Below are 22,791 nucleotides of genomic sequence, written 5' to 3'. Positions count from 1 at the left end.
ATACAATCCACCTGTGTGTAATCAAGTCTCCGTATAACTGCACCTGCACTGTGATAGTCTCAGAGGTCCGTTAAAAGCGCAGAGAGCATCATGAAGAACAAGGAACACACCAGGCAGGTCCGAGATACTGTTGTGAAGAAGTTTAAAGCCGGATTTGGATACAAAAAGATTTCCCAAGCTTTAAACATCCCAAGGAGCACTGTGCAAGCGATAATATTGAAATGGAAGGAGTATCAGACCACTGCAAATCTACCAAGACCTGGCCGTCCCTCTAAACTTTCAGCTCATACAAGGAGAAGACTGATCAGAGATGCAGCCAAGAGGCCCATGATCACTCTGGATGAACTGCAGAGATCTACAGCTGAGGTGGGAGACTCTGTCCATAGGACAACAATCAGTCGTATATTGCACAAATCTGGCCTTTATGGAAGAGTGGCAAGAAGAAAGCCATTTCTTAAAGATATCCATAAAAAGTGTCGTTTAAAGTTTGCCACAAGCCACCTGGGAGACACACCAAACATGTGGAAGAAGGTGCTCTGGTCAGATGAAACCAAAATTGAACTTTTTGGCAACAATGCAAAACGTTATGTTTGGCGTAAAAGCAACACAGCTGAACACACCATCCCCACTGTCAAACATGGTGGTGGCAGCATCATGGTTTGGGCCTGCTTTTCTTCAGCAGGGACAGGGAAGATGGTTAAAATTGATGGGAAGATGGATGGAGCCAAATACAGGACCATTCTGGAAGAAAACCTGATGGAGTCTGCAAAAGACCTGAGACTGGGACGGAGATTTGTCTTCCAACAAGACAATGATCCAAAACATAAAGCAAAATCTACAATGGAATGGTTCAAAAATAAACATATCCAGGTGTTAGAATGGCCAAGTCAAAGTCCAGAACCTGAATCCAATCGAGAATCTGTGGAAAGAACTGAAAACTGCTGTTCACAAATGCTCTCCATCCAACCTCACTGAGCTCGAGCTGTTTTGCAAGGAGGAATGGGCAAAAAAATTCAGTCTCTCGATGTGCAAAACTGATAGAGACATACCCCAAGCGACTTACAGCTGTAATCGCAGCAAAAGGTGGCGCTACAAAGTATTAACTTAAGGGGGCTGAATAATTTTGCACGCCCAATTTTTCAGTTTTTGATTTGTTAAAAAAGTTTGAAATATCCAATAAATGTCGTTCCACTTCATGATTGTGTCCCACTTGTTGCTGATTCTTCACAAAAAAATACAGTTTTATATCTTTATGTTTGAAGCCTGAAATGTGGCAAAAGGTTGCAAAGTTCAAGGGGGCCGAATACTTTCGCAAGGCACTGTATTTTAGCAATTACATTTACTTTTAATACTTAAGTATATTTAAAACCAAATACTTTTAGACTTTTATTCAAGTAGGATTTTACTGCGTGACTTTCACTTTTACTTGAGTCATTTTCTATTAAGGTATCTCTACTTTTACTCAAGTATAACAATTGGGTCATTTTTACACCACTGGAGGGTTCAGTAATCAGGCGGGAATAAGCAGGAAATCCAGAATCCTCCAATCACGATTTCTGGAAAACCAGGGAATTTATTGAAAGTTCCCAGAATTTTGCAACCCTAGGTATAGTAAATGCAGACGATCCCAGTCATTGGACATGTACATTTTGGTCCTAGGTTAGATATTAATCTGATCAATCAAATCAGAAGATTCAGAGTTGCAGAGCCATATATGTACATACTGTACATTACAGTAAATGTGTAAAAATATATGCATCACCGCTCTTGGCCAAAAACAACCACATCTGATCACAACAGAAGAGAAGCCCCGCAAACACGTCCTTTCCAAAAAACAGAATGGCCATTCAAATCCCCCCAGGGCCCACCCCTTCTGCCTTAAGAAACTTTCGTAAGTTCAAATAACAGGATGTGATCAAGAATCTTTGAGTAATGGCAGATGTTTGAACTTTTTTAAATAATAAGTGGTACCAGAAGTCCTTGTTGAGTAGGTTAATGTGACGAGGGAACCCCCCCCGTTTTTGACTCAACTGGAACATATCTGGGGTTTTCAGTTAGTCATAAAATAGAGAGAACGGAGGTTCCCTCTATGACTTACACGGCCCACACCTGACATCACTGCGCTGACAAAGACACACACACACACACATACACACAGATACGTGCCCTTGGGCCCACTTCAGATAGAGCCATGGGAATCACTGGTGGAGCAATAGACATAGAAATATTAAGGGATGTGCTTAGCCATTCTACCATTCTAAAACCATCACTAACTTGACATCAACCTTTCAAAGGGCACTATAAAAATGGGTGAATATTTTCTCTGTTTCTCTTTGTTTTTTCAGATATTTGCTCTCAAAATCACACTTTTTAAATAGAAAAACAAAATTCGATGTTCTAAGTCCACAACAATGCTTAAACTACTCCAGGACACAACTTTTGAGTTCAATACATTTTTCAGTATCGTCGAATTCCGTTTTTAATGTCTGGATTCCGTGATTCTGTCCGCATTCTTTGTAAAGCGGATTTTTATAGGGCCCTACATACAGGGAGGAGATGGGTAAGGCTTGTGTACTAAAACAGAACAAAAACTAACTGTGCCCAAGATCATTTCTTATGTGTCTCTGTATCTCCTGCATTACCAAGTTCATAGGTTTATATTACAGTATTTGCACATGATACATAGCTGTCTGTTTGTGATGTGTACAGACAGTATCTATAGATGTGTATCTGTAATTACTGTATATCAGGACCACCTCCAATATGAAAGGGTTATTAACACACATCGCTGAAAGAAATAAACAAATGAATCCACCACACATATATGACACCCAACAGTGCAAAACAGTACCTCCTGTAAGCAAGTCTGTGTTTCTGCTGAATATCAATAAGATGACACAATAGATTGTTTACTTGGGAAAAGCAGCACAGATGTCCCACTACGGGAGGAGGCCAATAGAGACTTATTAGGACAGTAATTACAAACATACACACATTGCCGTCCCATCTGATACACACACACACACACACACACACACACACACACACACACACACACACACACACACACACACACACACACACACACACACACACACACACACACACACACACACACACACACCAATGTTCCATTCAAGCAGGGTTTTGCTTTATCTGCAGATGTACCACCTACTAAGGATGAATATTTTCAAGAAAATCTACCAAATTTCAATACCGGTAATAATTCATAGTTATCCTGGAAGTGCCCATTTAAAGCGTTTAAAATCAAGATATGGTCACTATGCCAGGGTTCTCCCCAGATAAGAGGGGCGCTGTGCCACCCTGTCAGCTTGGCTGTACAGATTTCAGATCAAATTAAACGGTATTTACTAATGATAGAGTAACTATCTTTGTTCGGCAGCGCATTTCAGCAGTAGGCTATCTCAATGCACAAGAGCGCACTCCGAGTATAGCGTTGTATAGTCATTCTTACTCAGTCAAACGAAAGTGAAAAGACCAAAGTTGCTAAACTTGCTAGATAACCTCCAACGAATTACAGAATATCTCCTATATTTGGCTAAATCGAGTTGATGATTATACAGATAGCAGACAAGCTCACGAATAACTGGGAGATGAAGAGTGGAAATAGTTATAGCGATATTTTGACAGGCATACACGAGAGACGTGCTCTGATAATGCAACCTATGGATTACATAATAAAGTTAAGGATTTTCATGCGAGACATGAGTCAAGATTTTGGGACTGGATAGGAAAATAGCCTAGGCTCTAGGACAGGAGAATATAGAATTTTCCCTCATGACTCTCTGAATTGATAACAGACTTCATGTGACAGTGAATTGTGCATAGGCCTATCAAATGTGTGACTGCCTGAAGATTCACAATGACAGCTCAAAGAGGGGTTCCCTGTAGGATTTATTAATTGCATTTAGGTCGCGTGTGCAGTCCGGCATTGTCAACTATGCATGCGCTTTGAATTTATGGCGACTTTGTGTGATGTAAAAGGTTTCCATGCAAAAAGCTGTTTGGATAATGTGCTCTTTTATTTGTTGCTAATCTGAGGTTGCGCATGTTGTGTAGGGCCTGCATTAGTGCTGACATTGGATATTTGTTTTTGTAATTTCTCGGATCTTGTCATTTTATTTTTTCGGGAAATGTAAAGAGTGTTACCGGGACAGTCCCGGGATTCCGGTTACCCATGTTAATCACTAGCACCTACTGTAGCACCTGATATACTAATGGTCGTTTGATCGGAAAATGTTCTTATTTTCTCGTCTTCCTTAGAATGGATCCTTCAAAGGTACACACGCGGTGGTCCTCAGTTGAGTTTACTAGACTAAAGTACTTAAACAGCTGCAGACTGAATTTTCCGATGTAGTCTTTATCTTCTTAAGTCGAGAGTTTGAGGGTCTTACCATTTTCTGGTTTGGTAGAGTCTAACTATTTTACACCCCAGTAGCAACCTGGCCATGTACTGGTCTAAATGGTTGATTATTCAGGTTACAGCTATGACCACTGTCCTCACCGGCAGCAACCCGGCATGTTTTGGTCTAATATGTTAATTCTTCAGCTAGTCCTTTTAAGCACTCGGCTTGGAGGGCGGTTCCATTAAGTTGCCACAATGTCTGTGCTCTCGTGGGCATGGTTACTAACTTGGCAAAGTCTATATGAAAAACCATTATCTTATCTAGAAGGCTAAAATCACATCTTCTCAACAATAGTTTCATATTTAATCATATAAGTTTTATAACATTTAGATGTGACTCTGACATGTATATTGTGAAAGTTACAATGTTTCCATTATAACATTTTTAATGATATCACCAAACAACAACTGGTTTGACATTATTATTGTTTGGACCCCACCATCCATTTCCCACATTAATTAGGTAAGAAATATTGTTTCAATGTCCAACCTTTTGATGTTACACTACTGCAAAATCTCTCTGCTGTAACAATGGGATTTTTAACTTCCATTTCTGCAAAGTGGGAAAGAGAGTTCCTGCAAGGTATTGGCCAACTTCCCCAACTTCCTCTCTGTTGGAGGGGGGGGCTCTCTCTGATTCTCACCCAGAAGGGAAAGTCATGACAACTAAGTAGACATGAAGAACACTGTTGGAAAAGCATTAACAGTGGAAACAGAAATGCCTTGTTTTGCACCACAGATGCTGAAATAAATTGTGGCTCAATCGAACAAATACGGGAAAGGCTGTTTGGTTTTCTGTGCACTAGCCTAGCAATTGGCACGCATGCAATGCCAAGATAGATTGTGCTAGTGTAACATGATCCATCCCTGTCATGTAAACCTGAGATTCAAACCCTACTCACAATGACAAAATACACTCTGCAATGCACCGTCAACATTTTATTTGATTACCTGCCAGGCAGTCAAGCAGGAGGTGCACATGAGGTGTCCGCAGGGCTCGATTTTTACATCCTTGTCGTTCTCTGCGCAGATCTTGCACAGCTGGAAGGTGGAGCCCATCTCGCAGTAGAGCTCGTACTGCTCCTTTAGGACCAAAGAGGGGTCAGTTATGAGGCAGCACACACAACTCATGAATTAAAATAAGAATTGGTCACACATGAAGCAGAATATTAATTGAATTTGAATTAAAGGAAGTGAATTTGAATCAAGTGAGATGTATAGTGCATTCGGGAAAGTATTCAGACTGCTCGACTTTTTCCACATTTTGTTACGTTACAGCCGTACACTAAAATGGATTCAATTGTTTTTTCCCCTCATCAATCTACACACAATACCCCATAATGACAAAGCAAAAACATTTTTTGTTTACTTTTTTGCGAAATTATAATAAGAAAAACAACAGAAATATCACATTTACATACAGTACCAGTCAAAAGTTTGGACACACCGATTCAGGAAACTAGGCATATGTCGCATGTTACGACTTAACAGGAGAGCCGTTTGAACGTAAAAAAATGTTTTTAATCAAAATGCGTTTTTGGGGCAGAAATGCCTTCTTGAACATGTGAACGTTCATGTGCCTTACTAACAAACTCATATGCCATCTGTAAATATGAATAAAATTGTTAAATTACAAGCCTTGTTGTTTTAGCCACAGAAAACATTAGCGACCTTCCCACTAGCCATGATTGGCTGAGATAATGAGTGGGCTGAACATGCCGAGAGAGGAGTTCGGATTGGTCTGCCATAGAAGCTTGTCAGTCTGTGTTGGTAATCCAGTCGAACGCGGCTTTCTAAAAAATGTATTATGTAGTGGAGCTGCATAAGTGTGGCGTCCACTTTCTGGAGGTTCAAGTTTTGAAATCAGTGGAATTATAGCATGATAGCTAAAGAGATGGAGGAAACACCTGTCTCCATATTTCATCTTCAAACTAAGGGCAACCGTGATATGGCATTCCTGACAGGGAGACAAATCCATGCACGATGATGCATACAGGTAAGAAAGTCTAGCGTTAGCTAGCTAACGTTACATTTTCAGATATTACACGTTTTCTAATTTTTGACAGAAAGTGGTTTCATTTCAAGCTAACGTTAGCTGGTTGGCTCCCTAGCTGATGTTATTATTTGTTTCTCAGAGCCGTTTGCTGTTCTAGCTAGAGCCTAATGTTAGCTAGCTAACATTGAACATGGTTAGTTAGCACTATTCATTGTTGTTTGACTAGCTAACGTTAGCTGTCTGGCTCGTTAGCTAACGCGTTATGTGACATGTGTGAACTTACACTTTGTTTACCAAGCTAGGTACATTGTTTACCTAGCTAGCAAGCTTTCTGAGTGCCAGAGCGCAGAACAACTGATGAATTTACAAACGCTCAATGTCCGTTGAATCTGGCCGGTGTCAGTAAACATTGGCAAAAAAAGGTAACTAAATTGTTGCCAGCAACACAGTTAACATGAAAACAGCCTAACCAGCTCTGCTAGGGCGAGTAAAATGGTCAGAGTGGGGTGTTCTCTCAATTGTGTCTGGAAGTAGCTAGCAAGCTAGCCAATGTTAGCCAGTTAGCTTGAGTGCTTGACTGCCGTTGTGAGGTCAGAAAGTTCGGCCAGAGCGTCCAGTGTGTGCTCTGAACACTCAGAGAGCGAAACACTCTGAATTTACAAACTGAAAATCTCTTACAGTTGCAGTCACCAACAGCCTAACCAGCTCTGCTAGGGAGAGTAATGTTCAGTGAGCTGTTCTCTCATTTGTGTCTGGAAGTAGCTAGCAAGTTAGCTTGAGTGCTTGACTGCTATTGTTAGGGGTGGGGCTAAACCTTGAGAGGGTGTGAACGATGCTGAATGGGTGTAGACAAAGAAGTGCTCTCCAGTAGTAGTACCAAAACATTTAAAGGACATTTTCTCGAAAGTGAGTTTACAACTTTATCAACTTTCAAAGTAGAATTATGTTCCCATTGTTCCTCCACTGTAGTCTATGATATACCATGTTGTAGCTCTGAGTCTCTACTTTTATCCAATGTGAAAATGTTCTACACAAGACTGATTTGAGCCAGTCGGTCACATTTTACATTAGTTATCTTTTGTTTGTTTTTAGTCCCATCCTTCAGCTCCATGAAACCGCTCCCATCTATCTCTGAATACCGTCCAGTTTTGAATTCTATTTGATATATATTTTTCAATTGTGCTGTGATGTTTCACAAACGTTCTGAACCTTTCTATTCTCATAGTTTCTACAGATTGTAAATGTAAGTTAAACATTTTTGCTAAGAGTATTATTATATTATTGGTCAATTGACAATGACTTGTCAGATCATCCAGCAGTGCTATTTGTAGAGTTAACTCCAGGTAAATGTTGCAATTCTTCAGCCATTCCTGAACATGCAACCAAAAACAAGCTACATATAGAGAGTACCAACACAAATGATCTAACGATTCTGTCTCTTCGCAGCAAAATCTGCAGAGCTGAGACGGTTGCATCCTCGATATATATATATATATAACATCCTATTGGTTGCAAGAATTTTGTATAATAATTTAAATTGAAAAACTCAAAGTTTAGAATCCGGCGGATTCATTTTGTGTATTAGTTCATAAACCATGTGCCATGGAAACGGTACATCAAAAAACTCTTCTCAACTATTTTGCAATCCGTAAGAAACAGCTGTCAATTTTCGGTGCTTAAATGAAACTGGTTTACTTTATCACAATTTTTTCCACAAATTAAAGGTCTTTAATGCAGGACCAACAGACAAATGCCTTACTTTCTTCCCCTGTTTTGTCATTTACCCAGAAAGTAATCTATGGGGGCAGGAGAGACAGTCATCCATGGTTCAGATTGGTATCAAAAGCCACTGCCAACTTGAGTGAACTGTAGACAAAATAACCAAAAAACTAAGGGTGATGGTGGCAAGCTCACCATGTTCAAAAGTTATGGCCTAATCACCTCTAAGTAACTTCAAACCAAGTCATTGAGTTGATTTGGTCATGTCATTTTGAACATGGTAAGTTTGCCCCTATCCATAGTTTTTGGTTAAAGCTCAACTTGAACAAGATATTGTTTCATAACCTCAGCATATGATCGACGGACTTATTGACTTATTGGCTGATTCATGTGATTTAGGCTGCATTTTGTGATAATGTTGGTCTATCAGGTTTGACAAGCTCTGATTGATAACCACTTTTTAGGGATGATGAGAGACAGAAACAGATGTGGCAGACCTTTACAATGTTGAAGTACAGTGAATTCCTCGGAATACTAAGTGTTTTCTTTATTATATTACTACCCTATTAACACATATTTGTTTTAAGTTGGTGATAACATGGACCATCAGACTATTTTATTCTCTACTTTAGAACTCTTGGGGGTATCCGAAACAAATGTGTAAAAAGTACTTTATGAAAATGTTGAATCTGGCCTTATAAATAACACAAAGACATGTCAAATCAGGTAATGCCTAAATTAGTCTAAATGAAGTAGGCTTTGAAGTGATTGAAATACATCAGACAATTATTGGAAAGTTCATGAAACCCACAAATGTCGCTGAGTTAAAGCAGTTCCACATGGACGAGTGGGCCAAAATTCCTCCACAGCAATGTGAGAGACTGATCAACAACTACAAGAAGCATTTGGTTGCAGTCATTGCAGTTAAAGGTGACACAATCAGTTATTGAGTATAAGGGGGCAATTACTTTTTCACACAGGGGTATTGACTGTTGCATACTTTTGTTAATTCAGTAAATGAAATAAGTATCAACATTTTGTGTTATTTGTTCACTCAGTTTCCTTTTATCTAATATTCGGTTTGGGTTGAAGATCTGATAACATTCAGTGTCAAAAGTATGCACAAATCTGAAAGGGAACAAATACATTTTCCACGGCACTATGTTCCTGAGAGTCTTAGCTTTCTGCAATGCGGTCACAATTGCCATTATAAAACAGGTTGTTTGGATCCTAGATGCTGATTGTAGGAGCAGCGTTCCAAGCTGTGCTGTATTGGCTGTTACAGGCACACTATGCCTGCTAACAGTTCCATCAATTATCATTGCACTACCATCAGAATTTCACCATCATAAGAATTTGCATCTATTCTATTTATCTCAACTCGCACATTATTTCCCCTTGATTGTAGCCTAGCATTTCGTTTGGTACAGCTGGGGTAATATAAGCTGGCTGCCTGTCCGACCTCTGAAGATTTGTTTCACTTTTGAAACGCAAACTCCCCTGGACCCTACCACAAAGTGTGTGCCCTCAGGCCTGGAGGGAAGCTAAAGTCATTCCGCTACCCAAGAATAGTAATGCCCCCTTTACTGGCTCAAATAGCAGACCAATCAGTCTGTTACTAACCCTTAGTAAACTTTGTGTTTGACCAGATACAGTAAACAAATTGACAATAGACTTTCAGCACTCATAGGGAATGACACTCAACAAGCACGGCACTTACACAAATGACTGATGAGAGAAATTGATAAAATGGTTGTGGGGCTGTTTTGTTAGACTTCAGTGCAGCTTTTGACATTATCGATCATAGGCTGCTGCTGGAAGAATGTATGTGTTATGGCTTTACATCCCCTGCTATAATGTGGACAAAGAATGACCTTTTTCATTTTACCTTTATTTAACTAGACAAGTCAGTTAAGAACAAATTCTTATTTTCAATGACGGCCTAGAAACATTGGGTTAACTGCCTGTTCAGGGGCAGAACGACAGATGTCAGCTCAGTCCAACGCTAGTCCAACGCTCTAACCTCTAGGCTACCCTGCCGCCCCAGATCACAGAGGGTGTTCTTTAATGGAAGCTTCTCCAACAGAATCAGGAATTCCCCAGGGTAGCTGTTCAGGCCCCTTGCCTTTTTCAATCTTTACTAACGACATTCGACTGGCATTGCGTAAGGCCAATGTGTCTATGTATGCGGATGACTCAACTCTATACACGTCAGCTACTACAGCAACTGAAATGACTGCAACACTTAACAAAGATCTGCAGTTAGTTTCGGAATGGGTAACAAGGAATAAGTTAGTCCTAAATATTTCCAATACCTAAAAGCATTGTATTTGCGACAAATCATTCACAAAACCCTAAACCTCAACTACATCTCGTAATTAAAATTGAGCAAGTTGAGGTGATAAAAACTGCGTAACCCTGGATTGTAAACTGTCATGGTCAAAACATATTGACACAACAGTAGCTAAGCTGGGGAGAAGTCTGTCCATAATAAAGCACTGCTCTGCCTTCTTAACAACTCTATCAACAAGGCAGGTCCTACAGGCCCTAGTTTTGTCGCACCTGGACCCGTGTGGTCAGGTACCACAAAGAGGGACTTGGGAAAATTGCAGTTGGCTCAGAACAGGGCAGCACGGCTGGTCCTTAAAAGTACACGGAGAGCTAACATTAATGACATGCATGTCAATCTCTCATGGCTCAAAGTGGAAGAGAGATTGACTTCCTCGTTACTTGTTTTTGTAAGAGGTGTTGAGAAGCAGAAGGTACGGAGCTGTCTGTTTAAAATACTAGCACACAGCTCGGACACCAATGCATACCCCACAATCCATGCCACCAGAGGTCTCTTCACTGTCCCCAAGTCCAGAACAGACTATGGGAGGCGCATAGTACTACATGGAACTCTATTCCACATCAGGTAACTGATGCAAGCAGTAGAATCAGTTTTAAAAAGCAGGTAAAAATACACCATATGGAACAGCAGGGACTGTGAAGTAACACAAACATAGGCACAGACACATGATAACATACGCACTATACACACACGTACACATGGATTTTGTGTTGCGATATGTGGTAGTGGAATATGGGCATGAGGGCACACACTTAAGTGTGTTGGGAATTCTGTAATTAATGTATTGTAATGTTTTTAAAATTGTATAACTGCCTTAATTTTGCCGGACCCTGGGAAGAGTCTTGGCAGGAGCTAATGGTTATCCATAATAAATACAAATAGAAATATAATAGAGAGGTGTCCAGACAAGACAAAACCTTTTCTGAGCCAGGCCGAAATCACCCATCATCATCATTATTATGGATATATCCAAGTAAATGACAATAAAAAAAAAAGCTCAAACAGACGAAAATGCAGCTAGTGGGCTGTCATTCCAGGTGCAATGTTTGACGTGACGGAGTTAGCTGAAGTTGGGAGTGACAAGAACGTTAGTCAGCCTGCATAGCAGCCACTTTTGTTAGAACGGAAGACCAGCCCTCTACAGGATGGGTGTTCCTATTCCGGGATGGTTGAGCTAACGTGCGCTAATGTGATTAGCATGACAGTTGTAAGTAAAAGCAACCTTTCCAAGACATAGACATGTCTTATATGGGCAGAACGCTTACATTATTGTTAATCTAACTGCACTGTCCAATTTACAGTAGCTATTACAGTGAAAAAATGCCATGCTATTGTTTGAGGAGAGTGCACAACAGCAGAACTTTTATCACGGCAACTGGTTTAATACATTCACCTCTGAAGGTAAATAATGTACTCACATTCAGTAATATTGCTCTGATTTGTCATCCTGAGGGTCCCAGAAATAAAATGTAGCATAGTTTAAGTATAAGCTAATGATCCATCATGTATGATATTCCTGGGAGTGTGTAAACTTAAATGTTGTATTACCATATCATTTTGTATGTTCTCTGTAGTCACGTACTTGAAAATGAATCAATTTACCAATCCGGCACATTTGGGCAGACTTGATACAAAATATTCACTAGTATTGCCATGCTTCACTGGCTCAATCTGAAACTTTGCGCGCACACTGCTGCCATCTAGTGGCCAAAATCTAAATTGTGCCTAAACTATACATGATTGACTTTCTCTTGTATTTCAAAGATTATTTAAAAAAATTATAAACGCCTGTTTTTTTTGTTTGTATTATCGTTTACCAGATCTAATGTGTTATATCCTCCTACATTCATTTCACATTTCCACAAACTTCAAAGTGCTTCCTTTCAAATGGCATCAATAATATGCATATCCTTGCTTCAGGTCCTGAGCTACAGGCAGTTAGTTTTTGGTTATGTCATTTTGGGAAAAAAAAGGTACAGTTCTTAACTTCTTTGGGACTGGGGGGGCAGTATTGAGTAGCTTGGATAATAAGGTGCCCAGAGTAAACTGCCTGCTACTCAGGCCCAAAAGCTAGAATATGCATATAATTAGTAGATTTGGATATAAAACACTCGTTTACGTTTCTAAAACTGTTTGAATGATGTCTGTGAGTATAACAGAAATCATATGGCAGGCAAAACCCTGAGAAAAAAATAGGAAGTGGGAAATCTAAGGTTTGTAGTTTTTCAAGTCATTGCCTATTGAATATACAGTGTCTATGGGGTCATATTGCACTTCATAAGGCTTCCACTAGATGTCAACAGTCTTTATAACCTTGTTTCAGGCTTCTTCTGTGAAGGGGGAGAGAATGAGAGCTGTTTGAGTCAGGTGTCAGGCAGAGTGCCATGAGCTAAATCATGCGCACGGCTGAGAGAGGTAGCTGCGTTTCTTTTCATTTCTAAAGACAAAGGAATTGTCCGGTGGAAACATTATTGAAGATTTATGACAAAAACATCCTAAAGATTGATTCTATACATCGTTTGACATCTTCCTTCGAATTGTAATATAACTTTTTGGACTTTTCGCCTGAAATTTCGCCTGGACTTGCCCACACCTCGTGAGTTTGGATTTGTGAACTAAACGTGCGAACAAAAAGGAGGTATTTGAACATAAATGATGGACTTTATCGAACAAATCAAACATTTATTGTGGAACTGAGATTCCTGGGAGTGCATTCTGATGAAGATCATCAAAGGTAAGTGAATATTTATAATGCTATTTCTGACTTTTGTAACACCTCTCCTTCTTTGGAAAATAGCTGTATGTTTTTCTGTGGCTAGGTGCTGACCTGACATAATCGCAAGGTGTGCTTTCGCCATAAAGCCTTTTTGAAATCTGACACAGTGGTTGCATTAAGGAGAAGTTGATCTATAATTCCATGCATAACACCTGTATCTTTTATCAATGTTTATGATGAGTATTTCTGTAATTTGATGTGGCTCTCTGCACTTTCACCAGATGTTTGTTTGAGAAAATGCATTTCTGAACATAACACACCAATTTCAAATGAGGTTTTTGGACATAAATATTAACTTTATCGAACAAAACACACAGTTATTGTGTAACATTAAGTCCTGTGAGTGCCATCTTATGAAGATCATGAAAGGTTAGTGATTAATTTAATCGCTATTTCTGACTTTTGTGAGCCCACTCCTTGGCTGGAAAATGGCTGTATGATTTTCTGTGACTAGGTGCTGACCTAACATAATCGTTTGGTGTGCTTTCGCTGTAAAGCAATTTGCAAAAATGCAATATTCTCTCTCTCTCTCTCCCTCTCTCTCACACACACACACCCCACACACTGACCTGTGTGACTTTAATGTGATCATGGATGGTGGGTTCACACAAGCCTTTAAGGTCAGGGTTGTAGCTGCGTCCGTCAGGAAACAAGTAGCTGAGGACAGAAGATAGACAGCTTAGATATCACAGCATTCTTTGCAGACTGCTGACAAAAACTAAGAACGACACAGAGATGTCACAGAAGGCACAACAAGCTACATTTATTCATCTATTATCAAACATCTTCATAACACAGTCATAAAAATGACATTGCATGGCATCTCAATTTAGGACCACTTTAAAAGAGACTCAGCATTATCCTGACACAGAATACTTTTTGGGAGAAATATTTTTGTTTCATGGAGCATGGCACATGAATGCATTGGTGACCTTTATTTAACTAGGCAAGTCAGTTAAGAACAAATTCTACAATGACGGCCTACACCAGCCAAACTGGGCGACACTGGGCCAATTGTGCGCCGCCCTATGGGACTCGCAATCACGTCTGGTTGTGATACAGCCCGGATTCAAACCAGGGTGTCTCTAGTGATACCTCTAGCACTGAGATGCAGTGCCTTAGACCACTTCACCACTCGGGAGCCCAAGGTAGTTTGTTTCTGCAATTTGTATTTTACCGCAATACATTTCTTATGACAGCACTATGAAGAGTGAAGTCATGAAGTGCTCTCTCCAAATCGAGTCCCCATGATCTGACTGCTTTGTCCACCGACACACACAGGCAGTGAGCCTAATGTGCTTTCATGCATAATTGTATCCTAGGAATCCTCCATTAGAATATTTGCAGAAGTGGGCCACCTTTGCTCGCCTCCCAAAGGCGCTCTGAACCGAAACCACTCAAGTGTGGCGAAAGAGATCAAACTACATTTACAGAGGTAATCATCCCTCGTCGCCTGAGCAGTCAAGACAGAGAGGAAATAAGACTGTGTAAATGGCTACATCCCAATTCCCCACCTTTCTCCCAAAATGTGCACTTGCATTGCAGGCCCCAATTCCCTCCCTACCCCGTCAATGATTGTAGATTTGTAGTAGAAGCAAAATAATAAGGTTTAGTTTTTGTCACAGTGTACAACACTGGCAGATAAAACCTTTGCAGTCCAACACTGGCAGATAAAACAATTGCAGTCCAAACATACAGTACCAGTCAAAAGTTTGGATGCTCCTACTCATTCAAGGGTTTTTCTTTCATTTTTACTATTTTCTACATTGTAGAATAATGAAGACATCAATACTATGAAATAACACATATGGAATCATGTAGTAACCAAAAAAGTGTTAAACAAACCAAATTTATTTTAGATTTTAGATTCTTCAAAGTAGCCACCATGCTTTTCCAACACTCATGAAGGAGTTCCCACATATGCTGAGCACTTGTGGCTGCTTTTCCTTCACTCTGCGGTCAAACTCATCCCAAACCATCTCAATTGGGTTGAGGTCGGGTGATTGTGGAGGCCAGGTCATCTGATGCAGCACTACATCACTCTCCTTCTTGGTCAAATAGCCCTTACACAGCCTGGAGGTGTGCTGGGTCATTGTCCTGTTGAAAAACTAATTATAGTCCCACTAAGTGCAAACCAGATGGGATGGCGTATCGCTTCAAAATGCTGTGGTAGCCATGCTGGTTAAGTGTGCCTTGAATTCTAAATAAATCACTGACTGTCACCAGCAAAGCACCCCCACCCCAACACACCTCCAACTCCATGCTTTACGGTGGGAACCACACATGCGGAGATCATCCATTCACCATTTCTTCACCAAATAGATGGTCTGCCTGTACAAGCCCCACCTGGACTAGACACAGCTAGACAAACGTATCTTTTTGAGAAGATCAGAGAGTTTTGCGATGAAGAGGCTATGGACATCACATGCCCTGCACCAAAGTCAAGGGCAGGACAGAAACAGGTTCTCCGAATATAGATTGCCTTGTTCATGCGTGGTTCTGACGGACCAGTCATCAGCACAATCTGCAGTGCCTCTATTCAAATGACTCTCTGTCACGCCCTGGTCGAAGTATTTTGTGTTTATCTTCATGTTTTGGGTCAGGCCAGGGTGTGGCATGGGGTTTTTGTATTGTGGTGTGTTTTGTCTTGGGGTTTTGGTGTGTATGTATTGGGATTGTAGATAGTGGGATGATCTAGCAAAGTCTATGGCTGTCTGGAGTGGTTCTCAATCAGAGGCAGGTGTTTATCGTTGTCTCTGATTGGGAACCATATTTAGGCAGCCATATTCTTTGAGTTTGTCGTGGGTGATTGTCCAATGTGTCGTTGTTCCTGTCTCTGTGTTAGTTTACACAAGTATAGGCTGTTTCGGTTTTCGTTAAGTTCTTTGTTTTGTAGTGTTTGTTATTGATTCGTGTTTTATGTTCGTTCATTAAACATGGATCGCAATCTACACGCTGCATTTTGGTCCGACTCTCTTTCCTATACAGAAAACCGTGACAGAATCACCCACCACAAAAGGACCAAGCAGCGTGTCAACAGGCAGGAGCAGCCCAAAGAGGAGATGCGCAATAAGGATTTCTGGACATGGGAGGAAATCCTCGACGGGAGAGGACCCTGGGCTAAACCAGGGGAGTGTAGCCGCCCAAAGGTGCAGCAGGAGAAGAGGCAACAGGAGCAGCCCAAAAAGGAGTACAGTATGGACTATACCTCTTGGGAGGAGATAGACAGGTGGGCGGTCGACCCAGGGAGAGTGCCGGAGCCCGCCTGGGATTTGATGGAGCAGTGCGCGGAAGGATATAGGAGAATGGAGTTTGCGAAGCAAGAAAGGCGGCGCGGACGGAGGCCCGAGAGTCAGCCCCAAAAATGTCTTGGGGGGGGGGGGGGCTCAGGGAGAGTGTGGCAGAGTCAGGGTTCAGACCTGAGCCAACTCCCCCTGTTTATCGTGAGGAGCCAAGGAGGAGACCAGAAACAGAGCCGGTGTTGGAGGTGAGCGAAGCAGAGACTGTGAAGAAGTTAATGGGGAAATTGGAGGAGAGAGAAATGAGGGAGTTGCTGTGTTGGTGCTTTTTGCATGGAATTCGCCCGACGGAACGTGTCGGGGATTTGATGGCACCTGGGTTAGCGCTCCATACTCGTCCTGAGGTGCGTGTTAGTCGGCTGGTGAAGTTGGTTCCAGCCTCACGCACCAGGCCTCCTGTGCACATCCCTAGCCTTGCACGTCCTGTGCCAGCACTGCTCTCAAGATCTCCAGTACGCCTTCACGGTCTAGCCCATCCTGTGCCACCTCCACACCCCAGCCCTCCGGTAGCAGCTCCCCGCACCAGGCTTCCTGTGCGTGTCCTCGGCCCAGTACCACCAGTGCCAGCACCACGCATCAGGCCTACAGTGCGCGTCGCCTGTTTAGCGCTGCCAGAGCCTTCCGCCTCTACAGCGCTGCCGGAGCCTCTCTCCTCTTCAGCGCTGCCGGAGTCTCCCGCCTGTTCAGCGCAGCCAGAGCCTTTCTCCTCTACAGCGCTGCTGGAGTCTCCCGCCTGTTCAGCGCAGCCAGAGCCTTTCTCCTCTCCTGCGCTGCCGGAGTCTCCCGCCTGTTCAGCGCAGCCAGAGCTGCCAGCCTGCATGGAGCAGCCAGAGCTGTCAGTCTGCATGGAGCAGCCAGAGCTGTCAGTCTGCATGGAGCAGCCAGAGCTGTCAGTCTGCATGGAGCAGCCAGAGCTGTCAGTCTGCATGGAGCAGCCAGAGCTGTCAGTCTGCATGAAGCAGCCAGAGCTGTCAGTCTGCAAGGAGCTGCCAGTCTGCAAGGAGCTGCCAGTCTGCAAGGAGCTGCCAGTCTGCAAGGAGCTGCCAGTCTGCAAGGAGCTGCCAGTCTGCACGGAGCTGCCAGTCTGTAAGGAGCTGCCAGTCTGTAAGGAGCTGCCAGTCTGCAAGTAGGATCTATCCTACTCCTCATCAGACGAAGAAGTTTGTTACACTAAGCTTGGAATGTGTTGAGTGCAAGGAAGAGATTACATGTGGCAGGCATTGATAAGGGGAGACGGGTGGAGATCTTAGAAACTAACAATGTCACTGAGGGAGAGAGGGTGATGTATAATGTTTACATTATGTCAGGATATGTTATTGCTGGCCATCAGGGATACTCTGGGAGGAGAAGAGACACAGTCTGGTATCAATAAACATGAAAGCCTTGAGTTGGGGAGGAGTGAGCACTTTGGGGTAGAGGTCAGGTTAGATGAAGTGAGGAAGAACAGATATCAATCACTAAGGTTCTGTCTGGCAACAGAGATGCATTGGCTGTTCAGTTGTGGAGGAGGAGACTCAGCTTAGGAGAAAGGATTAAATATCAGTGCTTGTGTGAAATGTCGGTTTGTCTGAATCCAGCGGTATCAACCCTTTGGGAAGAATTCAACTTGGTTAAGCTTCTAGGTGTCCGTGAGTTATTTACTCTGAAAATTAGAACTTAACAGTATCAAGTGTCCACCACATAAATATATGGCGCATCCACATAAAAATATGGCGCATGCATCTGTTTATGTACTGTACATGTGCACCTCACTCAGGTTACAACTCAGGTTGCATGGCCTTAACCTCTCTGGGGTAGGCGGGACGCTTGCGTCCCACATGGCCAATAGCCAGGGAAAATGCAAATACATATCTATAAAAATCTAACTTTCATTAAATTACACATGCAAGATAGCAAATTAAAGCTACACTCGTTGTGAATCCAGTCATCATGTCAGATTTCAAAAAGGCTTTTCGGTGAAAGCATAAGATGCTATTATCTGATGATAGCACAACAGTAAACAATGAGAGAGTAGCGTATTTCAACTCTGAAGGCGTGACACAAAATGCAGAAATAAAATATAAATCATGCCTTACCTTTGACGAGCTTCTTTTGTTGGCACTCCTACATGTCGCATAAACATCACAAATGGTCCTTTTGTTCGATTAATTCCGTCTATCTATCCAAAATGTCAATTTATTTGGCACGTTTGATCCAGAAAAACACTGCTTCCAACTTACGCAACGTCATTACAAAATATCTCAAAAGTTACCTGTAAAACTTCAAAACATTTCAAACTACTTTTGTAATACAACTTTAGGTATTTCTAAACGTATATAATCGATCAAATTGAAGACGGGATGATCTGTGTTCAATACAGGAGCAAAACAAACTGACGCTACTTTTCTGGTTTACGCGCCTCTATCAAAAGGTACACATGAAGTGACGTTCGTTCACTTAGGGGTGCACTCACTTTTGTTGCCAGCGGTTTAGGCATTAATGGCTGTGTGTTGAGTTATTTTGAGGGGAGAGCAAATTTACACTGTTATACAAGCTGTACACTCACTACTTTACATTGTAGCAAAGTGTCATTTCTTCAGTGTTCTCACATGAAAAGATATACTCAAATATTTACATAAATGTGAGGGGTGTACTCACTTTTGTGATATACTGTATATACAGGTGATACAGTCTTATACTCAGCTGGCCCCTCCCTGGATTTTGTGTTAAATGCTCTACAACAAAACTTTCTTAGTGTCCAACAAGCTTTCTCTCCCCTTAACCTTGTTCTGAACACCTCCAAAACGGGCGGCGACTTTGGACTAGTAACCAAAAGGTTGCAAGATCAAATCCCTGAGCTGACAAGTGCACAGTACTAAACAGAGCCATGGCTACATGGAACTCTAATCCACATCAAGTAACTCACGCAAGCAATAAAATCAAATTTAAAAAAACGATACAAATACACACTATGGAACAGCGAGGACTGTGAAGAGTCACACACAAATAACATACAGTGCATTTGGAAAGTATTCAGACCCCTTCACTTTTTCCACATTTTGTTATGTGTTAGAGGAATTCTAATAAATGTATACATAATTAATCATTTCAACTATAATTTCCTCCAACATTATGTTACAGCCTTATTCTAAAATTGATAAAATGTTTTTTTTTTCACATCAAACTACACAATACTCCATAATCACAAAAACTGAAATATCACATTTACATAAGTATTCTAACCCTTTACTCTGTACTTTGTTGAAGCACCTGTGGCAGCGAATACTGCCTCAAGTCTTGTTGGGTATGATGCATAAAGCTTGGCACACCTGTATTTGGGGAATTTATCCCATTCTTCTCTGCAGATCCTCTCAAGCTCTGTCAGGTTGGATGGGGAGCGTCACTGCACAACTATTTTCAGGTCTCACCAGAGATGTTCGATCGGGTTCAAGTCCGGGCTCTGGCTGGGCCACTCAAGGACATTCAGAGACTTGTCTCGAAGTCACTCCTGCGTTGTCTTGGCTGTGTGCTTAGGGTTGTTGTCTTGTTGGAAGGTGAACCTTCGCCTCAGTCTGAGATCCTGAGCGCTCTGGAGCAGGTTTTCATCAAGGATCTCATTACTTCTCCATTCATCTTTCAATTGATTCTGACTAGTCTCCCAGTCCCTGCCGCTGAAAAACATCCCAACAGCATGATGCTGCCACCACCATGCTTCAACATAGGGATGGTATTGGCCTGGTGATGTGCTGTGCCTGGTTTTCTCGAGATGTGACGCTTGGCATTGAGGCCAAATAGTTTAATCTTGGTTTCATCAGACCAGAGAATCTTGTTTCTCATGGTCTGAGAGTAATTTGCCTTTTACTGAAGAGTGGCTTCCGGCTGGTCACTCTACCATAATGGCCTGATTGGGAGAGTGCTGCAGAAATGGTTGTCCTTCTGGAAGGCTCTCCCATCTTCACAGAGGAACTCTGGAGCTCTGTCAGAGTGACCATCGGGTTCTTGGTCATCTCCCTGACCAAGGCCCTTCTCCCCCAACTGCTCAGTTTGGTCGGGCAGCCAGGTCTAAGAAGAGTCTTTGTGGTTCCAAACTTCTTCAGAATGATCGAGGCCACTGTTTTCTTGGGGACCTTCAATGCTGCAGAAAGGTTTTGGTACCCTTCCCCAGATATGTGTGAATATTTTCCGAATGCACTGTACGCACATGTACACCTGAATTGTGTGTTTAAGTAGAGTAGTAATCTGAGGGCACATACTTAATGTATTGTGAAATCTGTTGTAAAAATGTATTTTAATGTAAAAAAGATGTAATATAATGAGAGGGATGAGGCAAAAGGTATGGCAAATAAGTCTTGCAGCCCAACTGATTGGCAAACATACTGCAAATTAAGAAATCATGTGACTAAGCAAATAAAAATAAACTATACTATGAAACAAAGATACAGTTGAAGTCGGAAGTTTACATACACTTAAGTTGGAGTCATTAAAACTCGTTTTTCAACCCCTACACAAATGTATTGTTAACAAACTATAGTTTTGGCAAGTCGGATAGGACATCTACTTTGTAAATGACACAAGTCATTTTTCAAACTATTGTTTACAGACAGATTATTTCACTTATAATTCACTGTATCACAATTCCAGTGGGTCAGAAGTTTACATACACTAAGTTGACTGTGCCTTTAAACAGCTTGGAAAATTCCAGAAAATTATGTCATGGCTTTAGAAGCTTCTGATTGACATGATTTGAGTCAATTGGAGGTGTACCTGTGCATGTATTTCAAGGCCTACCTTCAAACTCAGTGCCTCCTTGCTTGACAACATGGGAAAATTTTAAAAAATCAGCCAAGACCGCAGAAAAAAAATTGTAGACCTCCACAAGTCTTGTTCATCCTTGGGAGCAATTTCCAAATGCCTGAAAGTACCACGTTCATCTGTACAAACAATAATACGCAAGTATAAACACCATGGGACCACACAGCCATCATACCGCTCAGGAGGGAGACGCGTTCTGTCTCCTAGAGATGAATATACTTTGGTACGAAAAGTGCAAATCAATCCCAGAACAACAGCAGGGGACCTTGTGAAGATGCTGGAGGAAACAGGCACAAGTATCTATATCCACAGTAAAACGAGTCCTATATCAACATAACCTGAAAGGCCGCTCAGCAAGGAAGAAGCCACTGCTCCAAAACCTCCATAAAAAGCCAGACTATGGTTTGCACATGGGGACAAAGCTCGTACTTTTTGGAGAAATGTCCTCTGGTCTGATGAAACAAAAATAGAACTGTTTGGCCATAATGACCATCGTTATGTTTGGAGGAAAAAGGGGAGGCTTGCAAGTCGAAGAACACCATCTCAACCATGAAGCACTGGGGTGGCAGCATCATGTTTTGGGGGTGCTTTGCTGCAAGAGGGACTGGTGTACTTCACAAAATAGATGGCATCATGAGGTAGGAAAATTACGTGGATATATTGAAGCAACATCTCACAACATCAGTCAGGAAGTTAAAGCTTGGTTGCAAATTGGTCATCCAAATGGACAATGACCCCAAGCATACTTCCAAAGTTGTGGCAAAATGGATTAAGGACAACAAAGTCAAGGTATTGGAGTTGCCATTACAAAGCCCTGACCTTAATCCTATAGAAAGAACTGAAAAGGCGTGTGCGAGCAAGGTGGCCTGCAAACCTGACTCAGTTACACCAGCTCTGTCAGGAGGAATGGGGCAAAATTCACCCAACTTATTGTGGGAAGCCTGTGGAAGGCTACCCAAACGTTTGACTCAAGTTAAACAATTTAAAGGCAATGCTACCAAATACTAATTGAGTGTATGTACATTTCTGACCCACTGGGAAAAGCTGAAATAAATCATTCTCTCTACTAATTATTCTGACATTTCACATTCTTAAAATAAAGTGTTGATCCTAACTGACCTAAGACAGAGAATTTTCACTAGGATTAAATGTCAGGAATTGTAAAAAACTGATTTTAAATGTAATTGGCTACGGTGCATGTAAACTTTCAACTTCAACTGTATTACTACCACAATTTTTACGGGACCCCAGCAGCTAATGGGGATCCATAATAAATACAATTACTAAAATATATTAGAAAATACAAAAATACACAGAAAATAAATATTTAAAATAGAATTCTTAAATATGCATGTCTTTAAATTAGGTCTGTCAAACGATAAAAACATTTAATTGACTTAATCACAGGATTTGATGTGATAAATCATAAATAAT

The 22,791-nt window shown here is 41.5% G+C and overlaps 1 protein-coding gene across 3 annotated transcripts in view; it reads right to left on the bottom strand.

Annotated features, from left to right (window-relative positions):
* cblb (Cbl proto-oncogene B, E3 ubiquitin protein ligase) overlaps positions 1 to 22,791 on the bottom strand; it is a 150,832-nt gene that overhangs the window by 50,110 nt on the left and 77,931 nt on the right. For all 3 annotated transcript variants that reach the window (XM_021563293.3, XM_021563294.3, XM_090200188.1), the window contains 2 exons: positions 13,837 to 13,924; positions 5,378 to 5,509 (listed from right to left, as the gene is read on the bottom strand). In XM_021563293.3, the coding sequence (XP_021418968.3) occupies positions 5,378 to 5,509; positions 13,837 to 13,924 (220 nt within the window). The remainder of the gene's footprint in view (positions 1 to 5,377; positions 5,510 to 13,836; positions 13,925 to 22,791) is intronic.

Source organism: Oncorhynchus mykiss, chromosome 15 (assembly GCF_057628025.1).
Source record: "Oncorhynchus mykiss isolate SJ-2025 chromosome 15, ASM5762802v1, whole genome shotgun sequence".
NCBI lineage: Eukaryota > Metazoa > Chordata > Actinopteri > Salmoniformes > Salmonidae > Oncorhynchus > Oncorhynchus mykiss.
The sequence above is the reverse complement of the archived record's forward strand: the minus strand, read 5'-3'. Positions and strand labels throughout refer to the sequence as shown.